Here is an 18,726-nt window from a genome sequence, read left to right on the forward strand (position 1 = left end):
ATTCATTGAGCTGTAGTAGCCTTGATGTTTAAAAGCTAAAACAAGGTGACTGAATGCTTCTGTCTAACATTTTTGAGAAGTGGGAGAAAAGGGTGTAAAAATATGTACTGAACACAAGTACATCTGTCTGCTGTATGTATCGAATGCTAATAGATACAAATACAATTGCTTTACAAATACTGGTGCCTCAGGTGTGTGACTAGTCTTCCCTCCTCCTTCAAAAATCATTTGGTTAGTCGTATGTGCCTGCAGGAGTGTTGTGCTTTGGTCCGAAGTGACATTGTTTTATCAGCTGTGGATATTTAAACTTCAAAGAGCAATTCTGGCATCTTATTGACAGCTCTCAACTGAATTGTCAAAGCAAACCATGTTTGGGGAATTATAACTCTAACAATTAGGCATGGATTTGTTGGCTAGCACTCTTCTGGTACATCTGGGCATTTTCCTATAGTACTTTGTGGCTAAAGAGTTGAAGGCGGTCACTATTTGGACTTTATTTCTGACCTGCAGCTTCTAGGGGTTTATAAAGAAATAGTCATGTGCCAGTTGAGAGGAGCCTTTAGCCATGACATTTGTCATTTCAGCCATAATAAATGGGGCTAGGCAGTAACAGGTTCAAACAAGTGGATTTATTATGCTGGTCTTCTAGTAGCAGCCCTTCAAGAACGTCTTCAGCAACAAGGAAGGGCTACGATTCTCACAGCAGATTTGCAAATGTATTTCAAACTGAACTTGTTAAAGTTTTCACTGTTCTGTAGGGATCCTTCGTTTATGAGATTCTGAATCCTTACAAAGTTGAGACAGACAGATCTGTATCTTGCATCTGTATCATATGTATCTCAGTTATATACTGATATATGTTGACATGATTTCTGGAGGCAGATGCTGGATTCATGGATCCGTGCCCAGATATTTAAACATTAATTATATAACTATAATTTTCTTACTAAACACAGTTCATAAAAAATAAGAAATACTCAGCTGTAAACAGGATTGTCTATACTCTGTAATTTGATTTGCTTTTATTTGAGGTCATCGTTTTACTTTAGAAATGCACTTCTCACTTTAAATATATTTCAGTGTAAATGGTTGATATATTCTGTGAATCATAATGACACACAGAACTCCTTATTTTTATGGGTGTGACGGTCGCCTTTCTGCTGCTTACCTCTTATTTCAGCAATTTAATTTATCCCTTAAGCATTAAGATGCAGTAGCACAAGATACATTATGGTTTTATTTATGTTTCAGTTATTTCACAGCATTTTCTTTTTCTCCTCCTATGTTACTCACTTCTCCCTGAGATTCCTGCTTCTTATAGACACAGATCTGCAGAATGGATTAGGCATCATAAAGGAACACAGATGATCATAGTTCTTGCAACTTGATAGAATTTAATAGGTGAGGCAATGTTTTAAGCCCCTGAAAATGAATTGAGGTGTAGTAGCATCAGATGATTTCTGTGTTGTGATGATGACCGATACATACATTTCTCAGCAAGAGGACTGAATCAGTGTGAAAACTCAGTGGTCTTCTAAACTTAATAAAAGAAATGTTGAATTGCAGTCGAAAATTAAGAAAGAACTCCCATTTCTAAATCTGAATCAGGGCTCATTATATGAGATTAAGCAAGCTATTCACCTGTCTTGGTTTCAGTTTCCTCAGATCTAGAATGTATGTCTGTCGAATAGAAGCATTTCATGGCTTGTATTCTTCAGTCTGTTCATAATGCTATGATACTGTGCATCCAAACTATGGTTGCTGTACTCCTAACACCTATGTGGGAACCTGGATGGTTCTGTTCAGGAATGCCAAATCATATTTCTAAGTTAAGATATATTTTTAGTTAAATTCAGAATTTTAGTGTTGTATCCCATATACTGAATGTAATCCTCTGATAATTTCAAATTCTGATTTTACTTATAATGATCATAATACTGTCTTAAATTCAGTGCTTCTGTACCACCAGACAAGTGGTACTTTTTAAACCTTGCTGTTTTATAGCAGAGCTCTCTCAACATCTAGTCCTAGCCTGTGTTCCTAAATACTACTTTTTATGGATTGTATTATAAACATAAGAGATGTGAGTTGTCTGGGATTTAGGGATGTTAGGTATTCTTTATTAAGACAACATTTGATAAAAAGCTTAATGAACAGCACCTAACATGAAATATTCCTGCTGAGAGCACTTTCTTGCAGAATTAAAACTCCTGGTAGAACTAATGATTCCTGACAAATACCAGGTTTTGTAGCTCTCAGATGTGCAGGGAGACTTTTGGAGTATTTCTTTATTACCACGTTTTGTTTAACAGATAATCTATTTCTACACTGCTACTCATGTCATTTCAGACTTCAGCCAGAATTATTTTTTCCAGTGATGGACCAGGGCAAAACTAGCTGTTTCAGACAATTTAAATAACTTTATCTCATAACCTTTGGACATTTTATTGATGAAAACATAAATTTTTGCAGTTTTGAAGACTGACTTTGCAGTTCACGAGCTTTCAAGTTGATGCTTGAAGCCAATTCTGTTGGAAGTTAAGGTTGCTCAATACTGTTTTTAACAATCTCACAAGTAGGTGTGAATGCACAGCACAAAACTGGAATTAAAGTACAGGGAAAACAAATTATTTTAAAGTGTCACTTATTTCTGGTTTTAGGTCTCAAAACAAAAAATGTCCAGAGGATTGCACAGATCCTAGAAGAGCTGTGTGCAGCCTTAAATATTAAAAAACATTTTTTGTAAATGAAGACATATAAATTATATTTGCACTTTAGGGTTGCTCTTTCTTTTTAACATTCTTTTTTTCACACTGCTTTAAGCAGCTGTTTAAAATACTCATCTTAGTTATGTTTATATTGGGTGGGGTTGAAACCCATTTAAAAAGCAATAATTAAACAATTAAATTACACCCATAGTGTGGGTTTCCAGTGACTTAGTTGCATAGAATCAGTGAAGTTAAGTTAGTGTGGTTTTCTCTACACTGGCACAGCCTTTTAAGTCGTGCAGGGAGCTTTTGATTTATTCAGTACTGGTTTTCCTTCCTCTCTCCTTATAAAAATTTGGATGTGAGAGAAAACAGAATGATTTCTCAGTGGTTCTGTTTAATTTGTAGACTTCAATGTATCTGTTAAAATGAGATATGCAGGAAATTCAATCTCTCACCCATAAATACAGATTTAGATAAATGTATCTAAACTAGAGTAAGAATTGTGCCTGGAGAAATTATTAAAAAAAACAAACCAAACCAAACCACATAGTTAAAATAGTTTTGATCAATATATGGTGAGCCAGATTCTACCCATGGGTATCTTTTTGCCAGCTCCTATGTCTTCTTTTCTAGAGTTGCAGTTCAGTCAGAATAGAGCTTGGTTTTAAATAATTAAGAAGGGTGGAAATCTCTGATATCTGATGTCAAGAGTTAAGGGAAAATCTTTCTGAAGATGAATTCCCCAAACTAAAATCACCATCTCAACATTGTTTTAATCAAAGCGGTTATTATTTTAAGCTGCAGGGTGAAGTTATTTGCCTTTTACTGCCAGAAACATGAATGTATCTGAACTTGTGGCCTCTTACCATGTGTGCTTGTGTCATCCAAACTGCATCAGATGTCTATGATATGTGTTAATAGTTTGTGTAAAACTTAGTTTGCTTCATTTCATTATTTCCTATGAAGGCTAGTATTTCCAGAAGTTTTCCATGCTGACTGACAAGTGACACCCAGCTAGTGATGACTCTGCACCCTTTAGAATGGCTGCGATGCTTGTGTACTTTAAAAGAAACTTAGGCCATTTGGGTATGATTGAATTGAAAAATTGTATTTGGAAGGGCTTTTCTTTTTTTCCCCTCTTTTTTTTTTTTTTTTTTTGCTATGTAATATGATCTCTTCTGTCAGCTTTTTGAAATGAAGCAGTTGAACCTTTTATGGGAAGTGATGTAAAAAAATTTGAAATGGAGTTTAAGATGGAAAGAGATTATTTCCTGTAAAGATATAAAAAAAAAAAATTTGCAAAGGTTCACTTTTCCTGGAGAAAAATACATTTGGGTTAAAAGTAAAATAAATGTAAATGTCAGAAAGTCTGGAAAATACAACTTGTCTCTCAGATGAATTTATTGAATAAGAAAATCACTTAAACTGTTCCTGTCCTGTTGCATGCAACATTATTTCTAGTGTAACAGTTCCCAGTCAAAGTCACAGCCCTTTGTGGATTTAACACAAATATTAGTCCCTTGCTCCTACATGTTAGTAATAACTTTACTTTCATAAAGAGTATTCAAAACTGTCAAAGCACTTAATAGTTAAATCTCATAATAAATCTCTGGAAAAAGTATGTAAACCTAATTATAAAACAACCCAGTAACCAATGTGGAGACTGTCTTAAGAATGTCTTACATTTGTGTTGTTTTCTGCAACCAGACAATCATGCAAATCTTGAATGATTTAGTTTTAGTCTATTGGGATATGTGCTCCAAAATGATCAATGCATTTTGTTTATTCTTTTTGCAGTAGGTCGGCTCTTTACTGGGAAACTGCTTACTACAGGAACACTAAGCTGTATAGCCTGATACAGAATACAGAATGTACTGTAGGAAAAGATCCTCCAGCTTCGCTCAGGAGTAACTATCTCTGGTTGTACTCTTCAGGCTTTGCGCTTTTTACTTTTTTACGTTACCTGCTTTTCTTTTCTGTTTTGCCATCTCCTCTTCATCTGGATTTTCATTCCCCTTCACTTTCCAAGTACCATTTGCATTGAAATGTTACATGTATGCCCTGCCGTGTTCACCTCTTTGTTGTGTCCAAGTCAAAATGAATTTCCAAATCTTTTGTGCATGGGTGTATTATTTTTCCTAATGGCTAGAATATTTCTGAGTGATTGGTAAATAAGCCTTAAAGGAAACGTGCCTAAAGATCACAAAGACTGGATAATGTGTCAGGCATTCACTGAATATTGGACTTTTTCTAATTAATTATGGGTTAATCTCTTTCTCAAATAAATTGCATGTCTGTACTAATAGCTGCTTTCTTCATTTACAGATGCAGAGCCACGGTATTTGGTTTCTGTAAGACCAGCGCGTGTATCAAATAACAAGAAATCCTGTTCAGGTATTTTACCCTTACCGCATATTTTTCTTAAAGTAATTAAAGGAAGACAGAATCTTTTAATGGGTTTCTCTGAAAAAGTATTTGTAACTGTAGATGTCTGTCTGGGATGCACAAATTCCATATGTGGGAAGGTAAAATGTTTGACAGTATTTCCTAGTCAGTAATTAGTTACACATGTGGTCTTCAAAACATGAGAAAGCACCTAAAGATTATTCATGTAAAAAGTACTTAGAAATGAGAATTGAAATTTAGAATACTAGTTTCAGATGTTTAAAGAGGTGTGCATGCAAAAAAAGTAAAAATTTTGAAATACAGTGATCTGGTGTAGTGAAGTTACTCTTCCCAAACTACCGGTAAGGATTCCTTCATCTATGGACATGTTCATGCTTATTATTTATTTCTCATTGGAAAATGGTAGTGTGCATGTGTGTGGTGTGCAAGGAGTTAAGGAAAGAGGAATGTTTCTAGCTAACACTGTCCATAGCAGAGCAGAAATCTGAAATTGATCCTCATTTGTTCCAAAAACTTTCTATATGACTTTAATCATGTTATTAACACTGTTTTTAATTCCTTACTTAATATGGACATGACTGCTCAGGATCACTGGACTGTTGCAAAGAATGAACTGATAGTATATATATATATATATATATATGTTTATAGTTTGAGACAAACTATAACATATATATATATATACACACTATAAACAGTAGGGTCTGCTGCAATAGGATGGGGGGGGGTAGTGGTTTTAAACTAAAAGAGGGTAGATTCGGACTAGATATAAGGAAGAATCTTTTATGGTGAGGGTGGTGAGATACTGCAACAGGTTGCCCAGAGAGGTGGTTGATGCCCCCTCCCTGGAAACATTCAAGGCCAGGTTGGACGGGGCTTTGAGCAACCTGGTCTAGTTGAAGATGTCCCTGCTCATTGCAGGGGGATTGGACTATATGACCTTTAAAGGTCACTTCCAACCCAAACCATTCTATGATTCTGTGATCTTTATATGATTTTTTTAAATTCCTGGTAAATCCTTAGGATTAATTTCTTCTTGCTTTTGACCAGATGCAAAACAGTGTGTCTGGAAAGATTTTGAAAAGTGATTTACCTTTCAGATGCAACATACATCCATCAAAAACCACAAAACAACAACAAAAAATCCAATGCACTATTTGGACATTATCAATTTTTGTATCTGCAGCCTACAGAAACTGATTTGTGGAACACGATTTAGATAAGTGACTTTTCAGTCCTGCAGACAAACGTGTAAGAACAGCTGATGTTTTAATGCTAGCTAGATATACAGCAAGTCTTTTTAGTAGTGAGAATAGTTAAACTGGACAAATTACCAAGAATTGTTATAGAGTCTGAGTTGCTGCAATTTGAAATTTACAAATAAAGATTGGTTACATTTCTAGAAGAGACACTGTAGTTCCACCTGCAGTTAATACAGGGGAGTTGTGTGGTTTGTATTCATATAGATCAACATAGATGATCACAAATGTAATTTCTAGTTTTACAGTGTGTAAATCATTGCAGTTTCTAACTGGGAACTAATGGCATAATAAGAACCATAATGGCATAATAAGAACCATATGTGTGTCCTCCTGAAAACCAGTATGATTTCAAGTTGTATGAGAGATTCTTTTTTATTTTCCTTAAAACTCACGTATTTTCCATGTTTCCTCAAAAAGCGATCAAGAAAGGGTTTTTTTGCTATAAATAGCAGATATGCCAGATAGTTTGGTGAATGTTTGTTTTACATTTTTATTTAAAAATGGAGAAAGAGTATAGGAACTGGTCCAGAAAACAAAAAAAAATATTCACATGTTTGTCTCTGTGGAAGTATCATATGTTCCACTATTTTAAGCATGTCATACTTCCTCTTAAGGGTAGAGAGTCGTTTTGTTTCTTCATGGTGTTTTTGTGGCAACATATCCATCACCAATATAAAGTAAAACCCCACGTGGTTAACGTTTCTAAATGCACACTTATGCATTGGTTGAAATTAAAAATCAGACTTTCACTGAAGCTTGTTAAGTCAAGAGATAAAAGGTTTCAAAAGGCATGAAAAGAAAGCTAGTCTGATGTTTCATAACAGTGAAAAATATAACCCTTAGATTAGTGGCTTATAAAATTTAGGGAATTTGTGGTCATCTGTACATTTTGAGGAGGTACAGATCCTTTAGATTTTTGAAATATGTAATGTGGTTTGAAGAATATATGAATATTCTTTAATCATCTTTCAAACACCAAAGGTTGTCCTTGGGCTTGTAGCAGTCCACTAACTACAGATTCAAAATAGTTGCTTTAGATCATTTCTTCATTTCCAACTATAAGCTTTTAAACTTTATATAAAGAAAGCTCTCTCTCCACATGAGAGTTGTGCTACTTCATTCAGGGCAAAGCTGAAGTTAAGTATCATGCAAAAGCTGAACATTTTCAGTGTAGTAGGTGGTTAAAAGAGAAAAACACCACCATATACAGACGCTGACTCAGATCTGCCTACAGTTAAAAAGAATTTTTGTAGGTTTTATTTTATTCTTGATGAAGAATGCTGTAGAAAGTAAGAATTATCTATGGACGTAATTGCAGCGTTACTGAGAATCCTGCCAAGAAGTTACTATTTCTGTCACATGGAAAGAGAGACTTCCTAATGTTCTGAGCTCTGTGTAACAGCTTCAGTGACACAGTCCAAGAGTCACCAGAGCTTTGAAGTTAATTTGCATATTCTTATACTAAGCATACCCAAACCACTCACTGTTCATCTTCAAAAGTTAAGTTTAACTGGAACATGGGCTGAAAAAAGAGAAATAGTGAAAACTTATAAGACAAAACCAAAACAAAGTTTAGTAAACCAATCTCCCTCATACCCACCAAATAATAGCAAGAATTCCTTTAGGTTTACCCTGGATCTGCAAGTCTGGAAGTGGAGTCTTCCAGTTTCTTCCTAGGTTGAAATACATGCTGTGGAAGTCTAGAGGGGACCTAAGAAGTAGTCTTTTTGAGGCTTGTGTGTCTGATACCTGCTTTCTAAAGCAGTAGCCTAATCTGTGCTCCTGCTGCTTGCTAGCAGCATCCTCCCTTCCTTTATGCCAAAATTGTTCTGCACTTCTTTCCTGTGTTGATACTCAGTTGGCTTGCAAGTGTTTCATTTGCCTCAATGAGAAGTCAACAAACAGATCACAGATGCTGTCTCTGCCTCCTTTTCAAAATTATACATTAGAAATAGTGACTGTGAAAAAGAGAGAGAAATGTTGTATCTTTCCCTTCAAGTTTACAAGAGATGTAGGTCTTCATTTACTAATAAACTGCAGAAACTTTCCCCTACATAATGCAGGAGACAGAAACTAGCTTGTAATTGGAATATATGTTTCTTATGTAGGTCGGAACAAGACTCAAAAGCCTCTGCAGTTGGTAGTTGGCACTCTCACCCCAACCTCTGTGTTCCTGTCTTGGGGCATCCTAGTCAACCCTCAACATGACTGGACAGCAACAAGTAACTGTGCTAGTGACAGGTAACGTAACAGAAAACTATTTTTTATGATGAACATGATTTAATTCCATGTAGTTATCTGATGTGGCTGAAATAAGTTTGACAGTGGAAATTAAAAAGTTGGAAGTAATAGTTCTGAATGTGGAGATTTCTTATTTACTTAAATTAGTAATTTGCAAGTCTTTACTTGTCTTGAGTGCAAATTTAGTCAGATGTCTACATGCTGAATTAGAAGTCTTACTATTCCACACTAGATCCTTTGTTCTCCTTAAACCCATGACCTTAGCTCTACCTTCATTTGTATCTGAATCAATTGAAAGAAACTTTGTTAAATTATAGGAAATATCTTGGTTTACAGTTGGTCAAACACAAGTAAAGTATTTTGCCATGCTGTGGACAGGGAATGATGCCTTGTTTTAATGCTATTTGAATTTTTTTTCCTCTGTTTCCTTATCACTACACTTCCTGATATAGATACAGTACAGCTTTCATTAGTTTTCTGTTGTAAGTAAAAAAAAATATTTTCTATAATATTCTTGTTTTGCTGTAATTATTTAATGAGTGGTACAGTAGGTAGGGAGCTCAGGAAGACTCACCAAATATCACTTTCAAGAGAAGTCATAGTGCTGAGTAGCTTCTCAGTTAAGTGCACCATTAAATTACATTGCATTTTGAGCACCTCATGACAGATAAGTAAAATTAATCTGCTGCAATTATTGAAAAGGTTGATACAGGTGTTTTTCATGCTCTGTCATTTTGGTGTTATCTTTGTATTCTTCCTTTTATGACAAAAGAATTTTTTTCGTCTTTGTTTACATTGTGTGAAGCCCCATTCAACTCAGCAATGTTTTGTAAAACCAAGAAGAAACTTTGTGCACCTGTGTTTGGGATGCATCTGCATCTGGTTTACAGATTTTGGAGGTTTTAAATGTATCTTTGCATTATTGAGAAAACTTTATTTTCCACTATCTGTCTAACTTCCGTCTAAATTTGTAGCTGCCTAATTTATCTTGAATCTGCTTGTTTTGGTGTTGATAATAAAACTCTTATTAATATCATAAAACTGGATGTCAAACATAGATTATGCTAAAAAACCCCATCCCATGTAGCCAATATGACCTTTTTCTTACCTCCCAAAAGTTTTGGACTAACCTTTTTCAAGCTTCAGAAAATTTTTGTGAACAAATTTGGGTCTTTATCACCAACCAGAATTTCAAACACCTTTTAAAAAGTGTTAATATTTATTAGAAAATTGTTAGGGATTATTAGATGTCCATGCATGTAATTTCTCTAGGGTTTTTTTTTTCAGTTGAAATAAAAGTTGGTTTAGGCTTAAATTTTGCTCTCTCAGTCAAGAAAGAAGTAAATAGTTTCCTACAGTTAGAAATCAAAGAAATGAGTTATTCATGGAGGAGCCTGTAAAGTGTTCTGCCCACATAGTGATTTTAGCACCGTTTTTACCATGCAACTTATTTTCTCTGTGTGTCAGCAACCAAAGTTACAGCACCCATTGTGAAGTGGGAAGGAAGAACACTTTAGAAGAAGCCTATATCCTGTATTAATCCACCCGCATATTAAAAGCATATGGTGCTCACCACAATGCCTTCATCATCTTCAGGTTTTCTCTTCAGTAACTGAATATTCTTGTTTAACATACATTGTCTCAAAGTTTGAACAAACTCTTTAACATAGTATATAAGTTTTCCACTTAGTGCAGTGGTGTTGCTGTCTTGCTATGTTTAGAATATATTCTATATGTTTGTTACTTTAGTGTGAGATGTGCTTTTACCATGTCTTTGTGTCAAGTAATGGTATACGTCTCCCAAAATTCTGGTTAGTTAAGTGTTGTTTAGTCCAATTAGCTGATTCCTCTCTTTACTTTTAATGTGCCCTCCATTTTAGTGAAATGTTGTCAGGCTTTACTAAAGTACCACCTATGTGGTAAGAGAACTTGCCTTTAAGAGTTGTATTATTCATTTTGGTTGGTTATCTCCATGTACTTCAACTCTAAAGATACACTTGAGAGTCATGAGTAGCTGTTTTAAAAACACTTAAATCACATTACAGTCATATCAAAGTATGGGTATTTACCTATATGCAGATTTCTATTTTGCAATCAAGCATAGCAATAAAGTTATTGAAATTAAAAAAAAAAAAAAAAATTGCTTAAGTGGTGCTCTTAGTTTGTTTACCTTTACTGGACCAAAATTATTGTGATTTGTATAAATGGTGAGAACAGTTCTTCACATGACCATGGTGTACATTTCTATAATTTTAAGTGGAGATTGGATTCAAATATATTTCTAGTTAGTGTCTAGAAGAAAAATTATTAATCTATGATAATAAGTTGAATGATAACTGATCATCTATGGTAAGAAAAAAATAGCAAGTAACCCATCCTTAGCAAGTTAGCATTGTGTTAAAAGTACAAGGCTTAAAATCAGATAAAGGATTCATCAAATTTGTATCTATTGCAGGGGCAGTCTGCTCCACATTTGATCCTTTTCTCATCTGCCATGTTCTCTTGTTGTATGACATGTTGAAATGTACTGTTAATTATCCTCAAGATTGTTGCATAGTGACTAACCTCTAATCTTTGACATTGGCAGTATGTGGCAATTAAGACCTCTTAACTCAGTTCTGTCAGTTAATATCCCACCAAGTTTTAAATTTTTAACTCTGTATGACCTGAAATTGAGTCACTGTTCTCAGCCTTAGATTTTACCATCTCTGGATGGACATTAAGTTTTGTAAAAATGTTGCATAACATAACTTAGTTGGATATGTTACTGACTCAGAAGATGAAAACCACATGGAACAGCATGGATCTGTCGGCCAAGATTTTCTCTAGCGCGACTCTGACCTCAGTGGGATATCCCTCAGAAGATCTGGTTTTGTAAGCAAATGAGTTTTGAATAAGAGGTGCCATGTTCTCAAAGAGCATTAGTATCTTTTATTGCTTTAGGGAAATCACTGCTTGCTTATTGAGGGCACATAGCGCTCTTCTTTACCTACAAAGTGCTTTTTAAAAAACTCCAATGAAGAAAAAGTTCCTGTGCTATTTTTTGACAAACCATTCTTTGGTTGCTTAACTCTCTAGAGATTAAGAGCATAAACCAATAGTGTGCTACATATTTCCTGCAAGATAACCCCAAACCCTAATTCCTTGTGGAAACAAAGATAATCGCTGCCATTTGTGTGGACCACAGTTCTTTGCAAGGGCAAATTTTAAAGCCTCCTTGAAGCAGCTTTGGTCAGAGCCTTAGCAGGAGAATGCAAATCAAAACAAAAAGATCCAAACCAAAAAACTCAAGCGATTAGTTTTATGTAACTGATGAAAACTACATAACACCAGAAAGGTTCCACCAACAATGTGGAGTGAATTCTCTCGACATCTTCTGTTTTCTGACATCAGTCTGAGGTAGTTGATGAGAGAGGATGGCAAAGTCATGATAATCTGCTGCACAGTCATGTTCAGTTCCTTTTTTTATAATTCTGAGAGTAGAGAGACTTGTTTCCTGTCTGCCTTGCAATGTTCAAACAACCATTAGTGGACAGAGCTATCATAATAAACATACTGGAGCTATGTTTACTGTCCATTTCAGTCTGTGAAGGAGAGTATTGTATAGACTTCTTTTTGGCTTTTCCTTTAGCTAGAGCAACTCCACAGATTCCAGAACAGAACAGGGAGTTGAAAAAAGTGCAATTTGACCCTCAGTTCTTCAGGAGGGCAAGTCAGGAAAAGGAACAGAAAAATATTTTTTCTATGCAAGACAAAACCAGGATTTGTAGATAGAATACTATATTTTACTGTATTGAGTGGCTTGTACAGACAACGAAACATGCTTTCAGATATATGTGAAATAGAAATTTAAAACCTGAAGGTATGGTTTTTCTCATTAAATATATCCGTGTTAAGTACTTTTTAATAAATTCACATTTATATTGTTTCATTTTGTTTGTTCATGATTTGAAACTGACCTAATGTCGTAACTGCAAGTAGTACAGATTTTGTGTTTTACTCAAGTTGTATCTTATGCTTAAAAAAAGCAAGAAAAATAAAGAGAGGGAAGAAAACTACAATAATACTCTTTATGTTGCTCAGCGTGTGGAAGTAGGCTTTTTAAAACCCTAAATTCAGAAAGATATGTTAATGCTTCTACTTTTGTGCCTACTAGTCTGTGTCACTCTGCAGCTGCCAACTTAATCATTTGGCAACTTTGTGACTTTGTATTTCAAATGTCACAGAAAATATATTTTAAACTTAGCAGAATTCTTTAAGAAAAACATGCTGCAGCAAATAAACTTTTTGAGTGTTGGATGCTTTTGAGTTACTGTTATGGGAGTGTATGCTAAAACTTTGTTTAAACATGGAAGGATTTGTTCGTGGTTGGCCTCTCATTCTTCAGAACCTCTAGCTCTTCATTTCAGTGGTTCTGAAAAATTTAAGTGGAAAAAGTGAATGTTAGTGATCTTGTAAAAGTGAAAACTAAATTAGTGCTTTGCAAACTTAACTGATAGCCATCAGCAATGTAATTCTTTCCATCTTTTTATATATGTTAGTGTTTGTTACTTTAAAGTATACTTGGCAATAAAAAGAAAATAATATAATCAACTTCATGTGCCAATTTGTGAAACAGTATCTGAAAATAGTAGTTTAAGCCATTTCTTTTACTACTTTCTGGCACTAAACAGATGTGCTTCTAATGAAGTCTAACTATAAACAAATAAAGAAATATATGTATATGTTAATAGTAATTTTTTTAAAAGTCTGCTGACATTCCTATGCACAAAAGTGAGTAAGTTTTATAATCTTTTATCTGTGGCAACACAAAGCTGCAGAGGAGGACTGTTCTTATAGCTTCAAGGCTTAATTGTTTGTTTAGTGTTATGTGTGACTAAAATAGTCATGATTAAATTGTTTGGAGTTTTGGTTTGGATCTGCTTCCAAATACACCCATGATATTTACACAAACTGACCTAATCTGGAAATTTTATAAAACCATCTGCCTTATAAGATTTCCAGTATCTAATTGTTTGTGCCCAAATATTTGAATGTGCAAGCATTTTCTGGGAATCTGGCTGAAAAGAGATTTGGTTAACAATTGGAAAAATAGCACTGTCATTCATACTGATATATATGAAATCTTAATGTTTTGCCTGTCCGTACTAGAATTTTTCTTCTCTTAGCAGTGAGTAAGATTTCCTTATTTTCAAAAGCAAAATCCCTTTGGGTGGCTGCTTCAAAATGGTCATCATGTTTTGATTTCTTCTGTAATAAAAAGGCTAACTCTGAGGTGAGAAAGAAAAGGTTTCACTGTCTTGCATTGTAGAGTTAAAAAACCCCAACAACCAACAACAAAGAACAAAACCAAAACTATGTAAACGGAATGTAGAAAGGATAGAAACATCCTTTTGTATTCAGCTGATAGTTTTTTCCGTAGACTTTGCAGGTATGGTAATCACTTCAGAATACTGTAAAAGAATACTTCAAGCTTATTAATGTAGAGAGTTTCAAGAAATCAAACATTGAACTTCTCATGGTATTGCACGAATGCATATGGAGAGAGGCTATTTTGGCGAATGTAGGCTTTTTATTTCTTTACCTTGTCTTTTTTTTTTTTTTTTTTTTTTTTTTTTTTTTTTCATGACACCTATTTAAAATGTTGGAGATTATTGTTCTTTCAGTTGCCTAGTAAAAGGGAGGAGGTAAAATTTCTCTAGTCCTCATTATGGATTGCTTGGAAGTATCTTCTAATGAGTGAAACATTGCCTGTTAGGGAGAGAGGGAGAGAAGATTAATTTTTATGGAGGTTATCAGAAGAGCTCTAATGTTTTACAGAGTGCTAGCTGGAAAAGTGAAATGAATCCTGAAATCTTATGATTAGTATTTGTTGTAAATAGGAATATAAGTGATATTCAATAAATACTGTTCTGCTAAAATATACTGTTTTCATATCCCTCACTGAAACAAAGAATCAAAATTAAAAGTAGTTAAATATTTGCAGGTCTTCATACGTGCTGAGAATCTAGATTCTCCCCCAGTGTGCCGGATGTGCCACCTCCTTGCAAAAACATCAGACTAGCATTCACAGCTGTGAATCGCATTCCTGGGACTTTCCAATTACACTTCACTTGAATATTGTATTACTTTCATATTAGATATTAGGGCCCTGCAGTCAGTTTTTCATATTCTTACCTCACAGAGATAATGGGAAGTGTTTTATGTGAGAAACATTGTAGTGTACCTTTCCCCTGTGTGTGTGGCTGTACTCCATTTCACCCTGCCTTCTATAATTTTTTAAGGGAATCTAGAGAGAGGTTTCCTAAATGTTTGCAATCCCAGAGAAACAGTTTTGCAGCTTCTGATACACATAGCAGGTCAGCTGTGCAAGTTTTGTGTATGTCACTGCCAAGAGGGAATTGATACATGTGAGTGGTGACTGAATTTTTATACACTGATAGAATCATAGAATGCTATGATGAATGCTGTGACTGCTACGTTGGAAAGGACCTTAAAGACCATCTAGTTCCACCCCCCTGCCATGGGCAGGGACACCTTCCACTAGCCCACAAAGCCCCGTCCAGCCTGGCCTGGAACACTGCCAGGGAGGGGGCAGCCACAGCTGCTCTGGGCAACCTCTGCCACCGTCTCACCACCCTCACAGGAAATAATTTCTTCCTTCTATCTAATCTAAATCTACCCTCTGTCAGTTTAAAACTGTTACACCTCATCCTATCCTTACACCCCTGATAAAGAGTCCCTCCCCACCTTTCCTGTAGCCCCTTTCCGTACTGGGAGGCCGCTCTAAGGTCTCCCCGGATCCTTCTCTTCTCCAGGCTGAACACCTCCAACTCTCTCAGCCTGTCCTCACAGGGGAGGTGCTCCAGCCCCCCCCAGCATCTTCGTGGCCTCCTCTGGACTTGCTCAAGCAGGTCCATGTCCTTCTGCTATTGGTGCCCCCAGAGCTGGACCCAGCACTGCAGGGGGGGGTCTCATGAGAGTGGAGTAGAGGGGGAGAATCCCTTCCCTCGAACTGCTGCCCACACTGCTCTGGGTGCAGCTCAGCACACGGTTGGCTTTCTGGGCTGTGAGCACACATTGCTGGCTCATGGTCAGTTTTCCATACAAACACCCCCAAGTCGTTCTCAGAGCTGCTCTCCATCCACTCCTTGCCCAGCCTGTATCTGTGCTTGGGATTGCCTCGACCCCTGTGCAGGACCTTGCACTTGGCCTTGTTGAACTCCATGAGGTTCGCACGGTCCCACCTCTCCAGCCTGACCAGGTCCCTCTGGATGGCACACCCCTTCCCTCCAGCGTGTCAACCGCACCACACCGCTTGGTGTGGTTTTATTGCTTTCTAGTGTCTTCAATTCTATGTGCTGATGGTTTGATACCGTATTTTTTCTGAAAGAAAGGTTTGAAAAAGGGAAAAATTAAAAGGAGAAATTAAAATTTAATCAGTAGAATGCTCTCAGGCAGACACTGAAATTGCACTGTATGCAGCAGCTTGTTGTTCATATTTAACAATGAGTTGTTTTTCTTTGATGACAAAACTTGGCATTTCTAAATTCATACTCTATAAACAGATGATTGCATTTCCCCCAAAGTGCGTGTTGTTTACAATTTGGATATTTTTAATACTCAAATGATTGTGACTTGCAAATTGTGAAATGGAGCTTCATTTTTGTTGCTTTTTATTGAACTGATTGAGGAAATTCTGTCATCACAGTCAGTGATTTTAGTACTTGTTGTGGCAAGTTTCCACTGAAATAATTACACCCTTGGTGAAATTTTTACAGGCTTGGAAATATGGAGCTGAGAGCACATTTCTTCTATGCTGTATGTTTCTGTTTCTAATGGCAGAGTTTGGCACAACTATAAAAATCTTGCCAGATTTTTTAATAATCTTGAATTTTAGGGAAGGATGGTTTTTGACATGCAAGTGTTCATGGTATTTTAGTTCATGTTAGGGAGAAGGAATTTGCAGGTGTAGAGACTATTCAAAACTAGAACATTTTTGACAGTAGAAGCAAGTGGGAGCAGCCACTTAAAAGCCTATTCATAATGAACAGGTTTTTGGTGGCGTTTTTCCCGCCTATTTTCTGATGTAGCTGTTCATTTAGACTGTTCAATAACTGAAATGAATCAGTATACTGTTTTCTTTCCATCGCATAAAATTGCTTTATTTCTACCTCATTCAACTAAAACAAGTAGGAAAAGGTAAGGATGAACATGAAAACAAATGAAACTTCCTCTTTCAGGCAAGCTGGGAAGAAGATTATTACTTCTACTTATGATTCACATTTTGATCATAGAACTTATATCTGTTCTAAATCTCCTATCTAGAGATTCTACGAGGTCCAGCAAAATGCATTTATGTTGCAGATGGGATTTGTTTATTACTGTTATATCCTTTGCAATTTAGTGACAAATTTCAAGTAAGCTTTCTTGTCTGTTAATGTCTGTGTGACTGTGTATGAATGGATTTCAATGATAAAAAAAGAGAAAATTTCCTCATTTTAATTTTGCCAATAATTTCTTGTTAAAAATGTTCTTTGTCAGTCCAACTGATATTGCTTGACACATGAAATTAGAGTAGATCACAGCCCCCAGAAAAAGGATGCAGACTATTATTGGTAGTCCAGGAATTGGTAAGAAGAGAGAGGATATTTACTACTTACCATATTTCTTTCCTTGCCAAGGCTTGGGTTAGACTACGGCTTGTTTTGAACACAAAGTAGTACAACTAATGAAAAGAGTTATGTGAGCTAACATAAGTGTTAATTTTGTAACCTTGTGGAATACCTGAATGAGCCGAATTGTAGCAATTAAAACAGGAGAACCTATATTTTTGGTGCCAAGAAAATAAATTTGACAGTTATGAGATAAAATATGTAAACAAAGATAATCTTTGTGTATAAAAATATTTTCCATGATTAGTACTTGCCTTGTCTTAGGTTGTGTTTTAATAATGGAGAAGGAATTTCCCTGTACTCAACAGTCATTTTTCACATACAGTTTACTCTCAAATTGCTCTTCTATAAGTGTAGCAAAACCAGCTTTATTCGTTGACAGTATTATATTTGATCCATTAAGTCATTTTAATCTGGATTTTTGATACCTTTTCGGTTGATTAAAGAAATTTTTTTGTTTGTCAAAGTCCCTTATTCCTCTCCATATATTTTTCTATATAATACATGGCTTAATTCTCCCAACCCAAATTTCTTACTCTGCTTGCTTGTGAATGATTCTTGGGCATGTACCTGGTGTTCTAGAGTTGTGTTTGTTTTATGGCCTTATTTTACTCTACTGAAGTATGGAAAAATGCAATTGGATGGTATTAATCTTTTTTCAACTGATATAAATGTAATATGGATATGGGCAATGAATATGCTTTATTTACATTATGCATAAAAATTTTCAGTAATACTTGGATTAAAAAATTAAAAAATCTCTCTAAGATTTGTTTTTACAGAAACAGAAAACCCCACCCCATTCTAGTAGTGATTCATTATGTATATTGAAAATGAGACTGTAGCAGGCAGTGGAGTTCTTGTGCTGTAACTCACCATTTGCATTGCATTGTTTTATACTGGTTAGCATTGCAGTCACACTTTTTCAGGGTGGTGCTGCTTGACTGAATTGGGCAATTTCTGTAGAAATATTTTAAAATTTCATAATCTGTTAGCATCACGTTGTTGATTTAAACTGCTGAAAGTAATGTCTTGGTTTACTTTCTTCTTTGAAGTATGGGCAATACATGATGTGATCACTGAGTGAGGAATGTGTTGTATAAATGTCAACTATTACTGGTTTTCCCTTGAGAATATTTTTGGACTAATTATGAGGGGAACACCTTCCCCTGGATGGATATAGAAGATTTTGAGAAATTGATTGAGTCTTCCTGACTAATAGACCAGTGTTTCAATTGACTAGTTCTGGCACATATCAGAATCACAGGGACTGCTTACAAAATGAGCTTAGAGTTTGTGGTCAGAACCTTGCACACGTGGTTACTTGTGAATAAGGAGACTTCTTTTCCTCTTTGTATAATACTCCTAATGTTGGGATTTGTATGATGGGGAGCATATATGCATCTAGGAGATGACTGGGCTAGCATATTT

The 18,726-nt window shown here is 35.6% G+C and overlaps 1 protein-coding gene across 1 annotated transcript in view; it reads left to right on the forward strand.

Annotated features, from left to right (window-relative positions):
* The window catches only part of ABI3BP (ABI family member 3 binding protein), a 171,848-nt gene that overhangs the window by 31,251 nt on the left and 121,871 nt on the right, over positions 1–18,726 (forward strand). Inside the window, exons 3-4 of the mRNA XM_026841045.1 lie at positions 5,037–5,105; positions 8,488–8,620. Coding sequence (XP_026696846.1) covers positions 5,037–5,105; positions 8,488–8,620 — 202 coding nt within the window. The remainder of the gene's footprint in view (positions 1–5,036; positions 5,106–8,487; positions 8,621–18,726) is intronic.

The sequence above is a fragment of the Athene cunicularia genome (genome assembly GCF_003259725.1).
Source record: "Athene cunicularia isolate RWA chromosome 1 unlocalized genomic scaffold, athCun1 chr1_part1, whole genome shotgun sequence".
Lineage (NCBI taxonomy): Eukaryota > Metazoa > Chordata > Aves > Strigiformes > Strigidae > Athene > Athene cunicularia.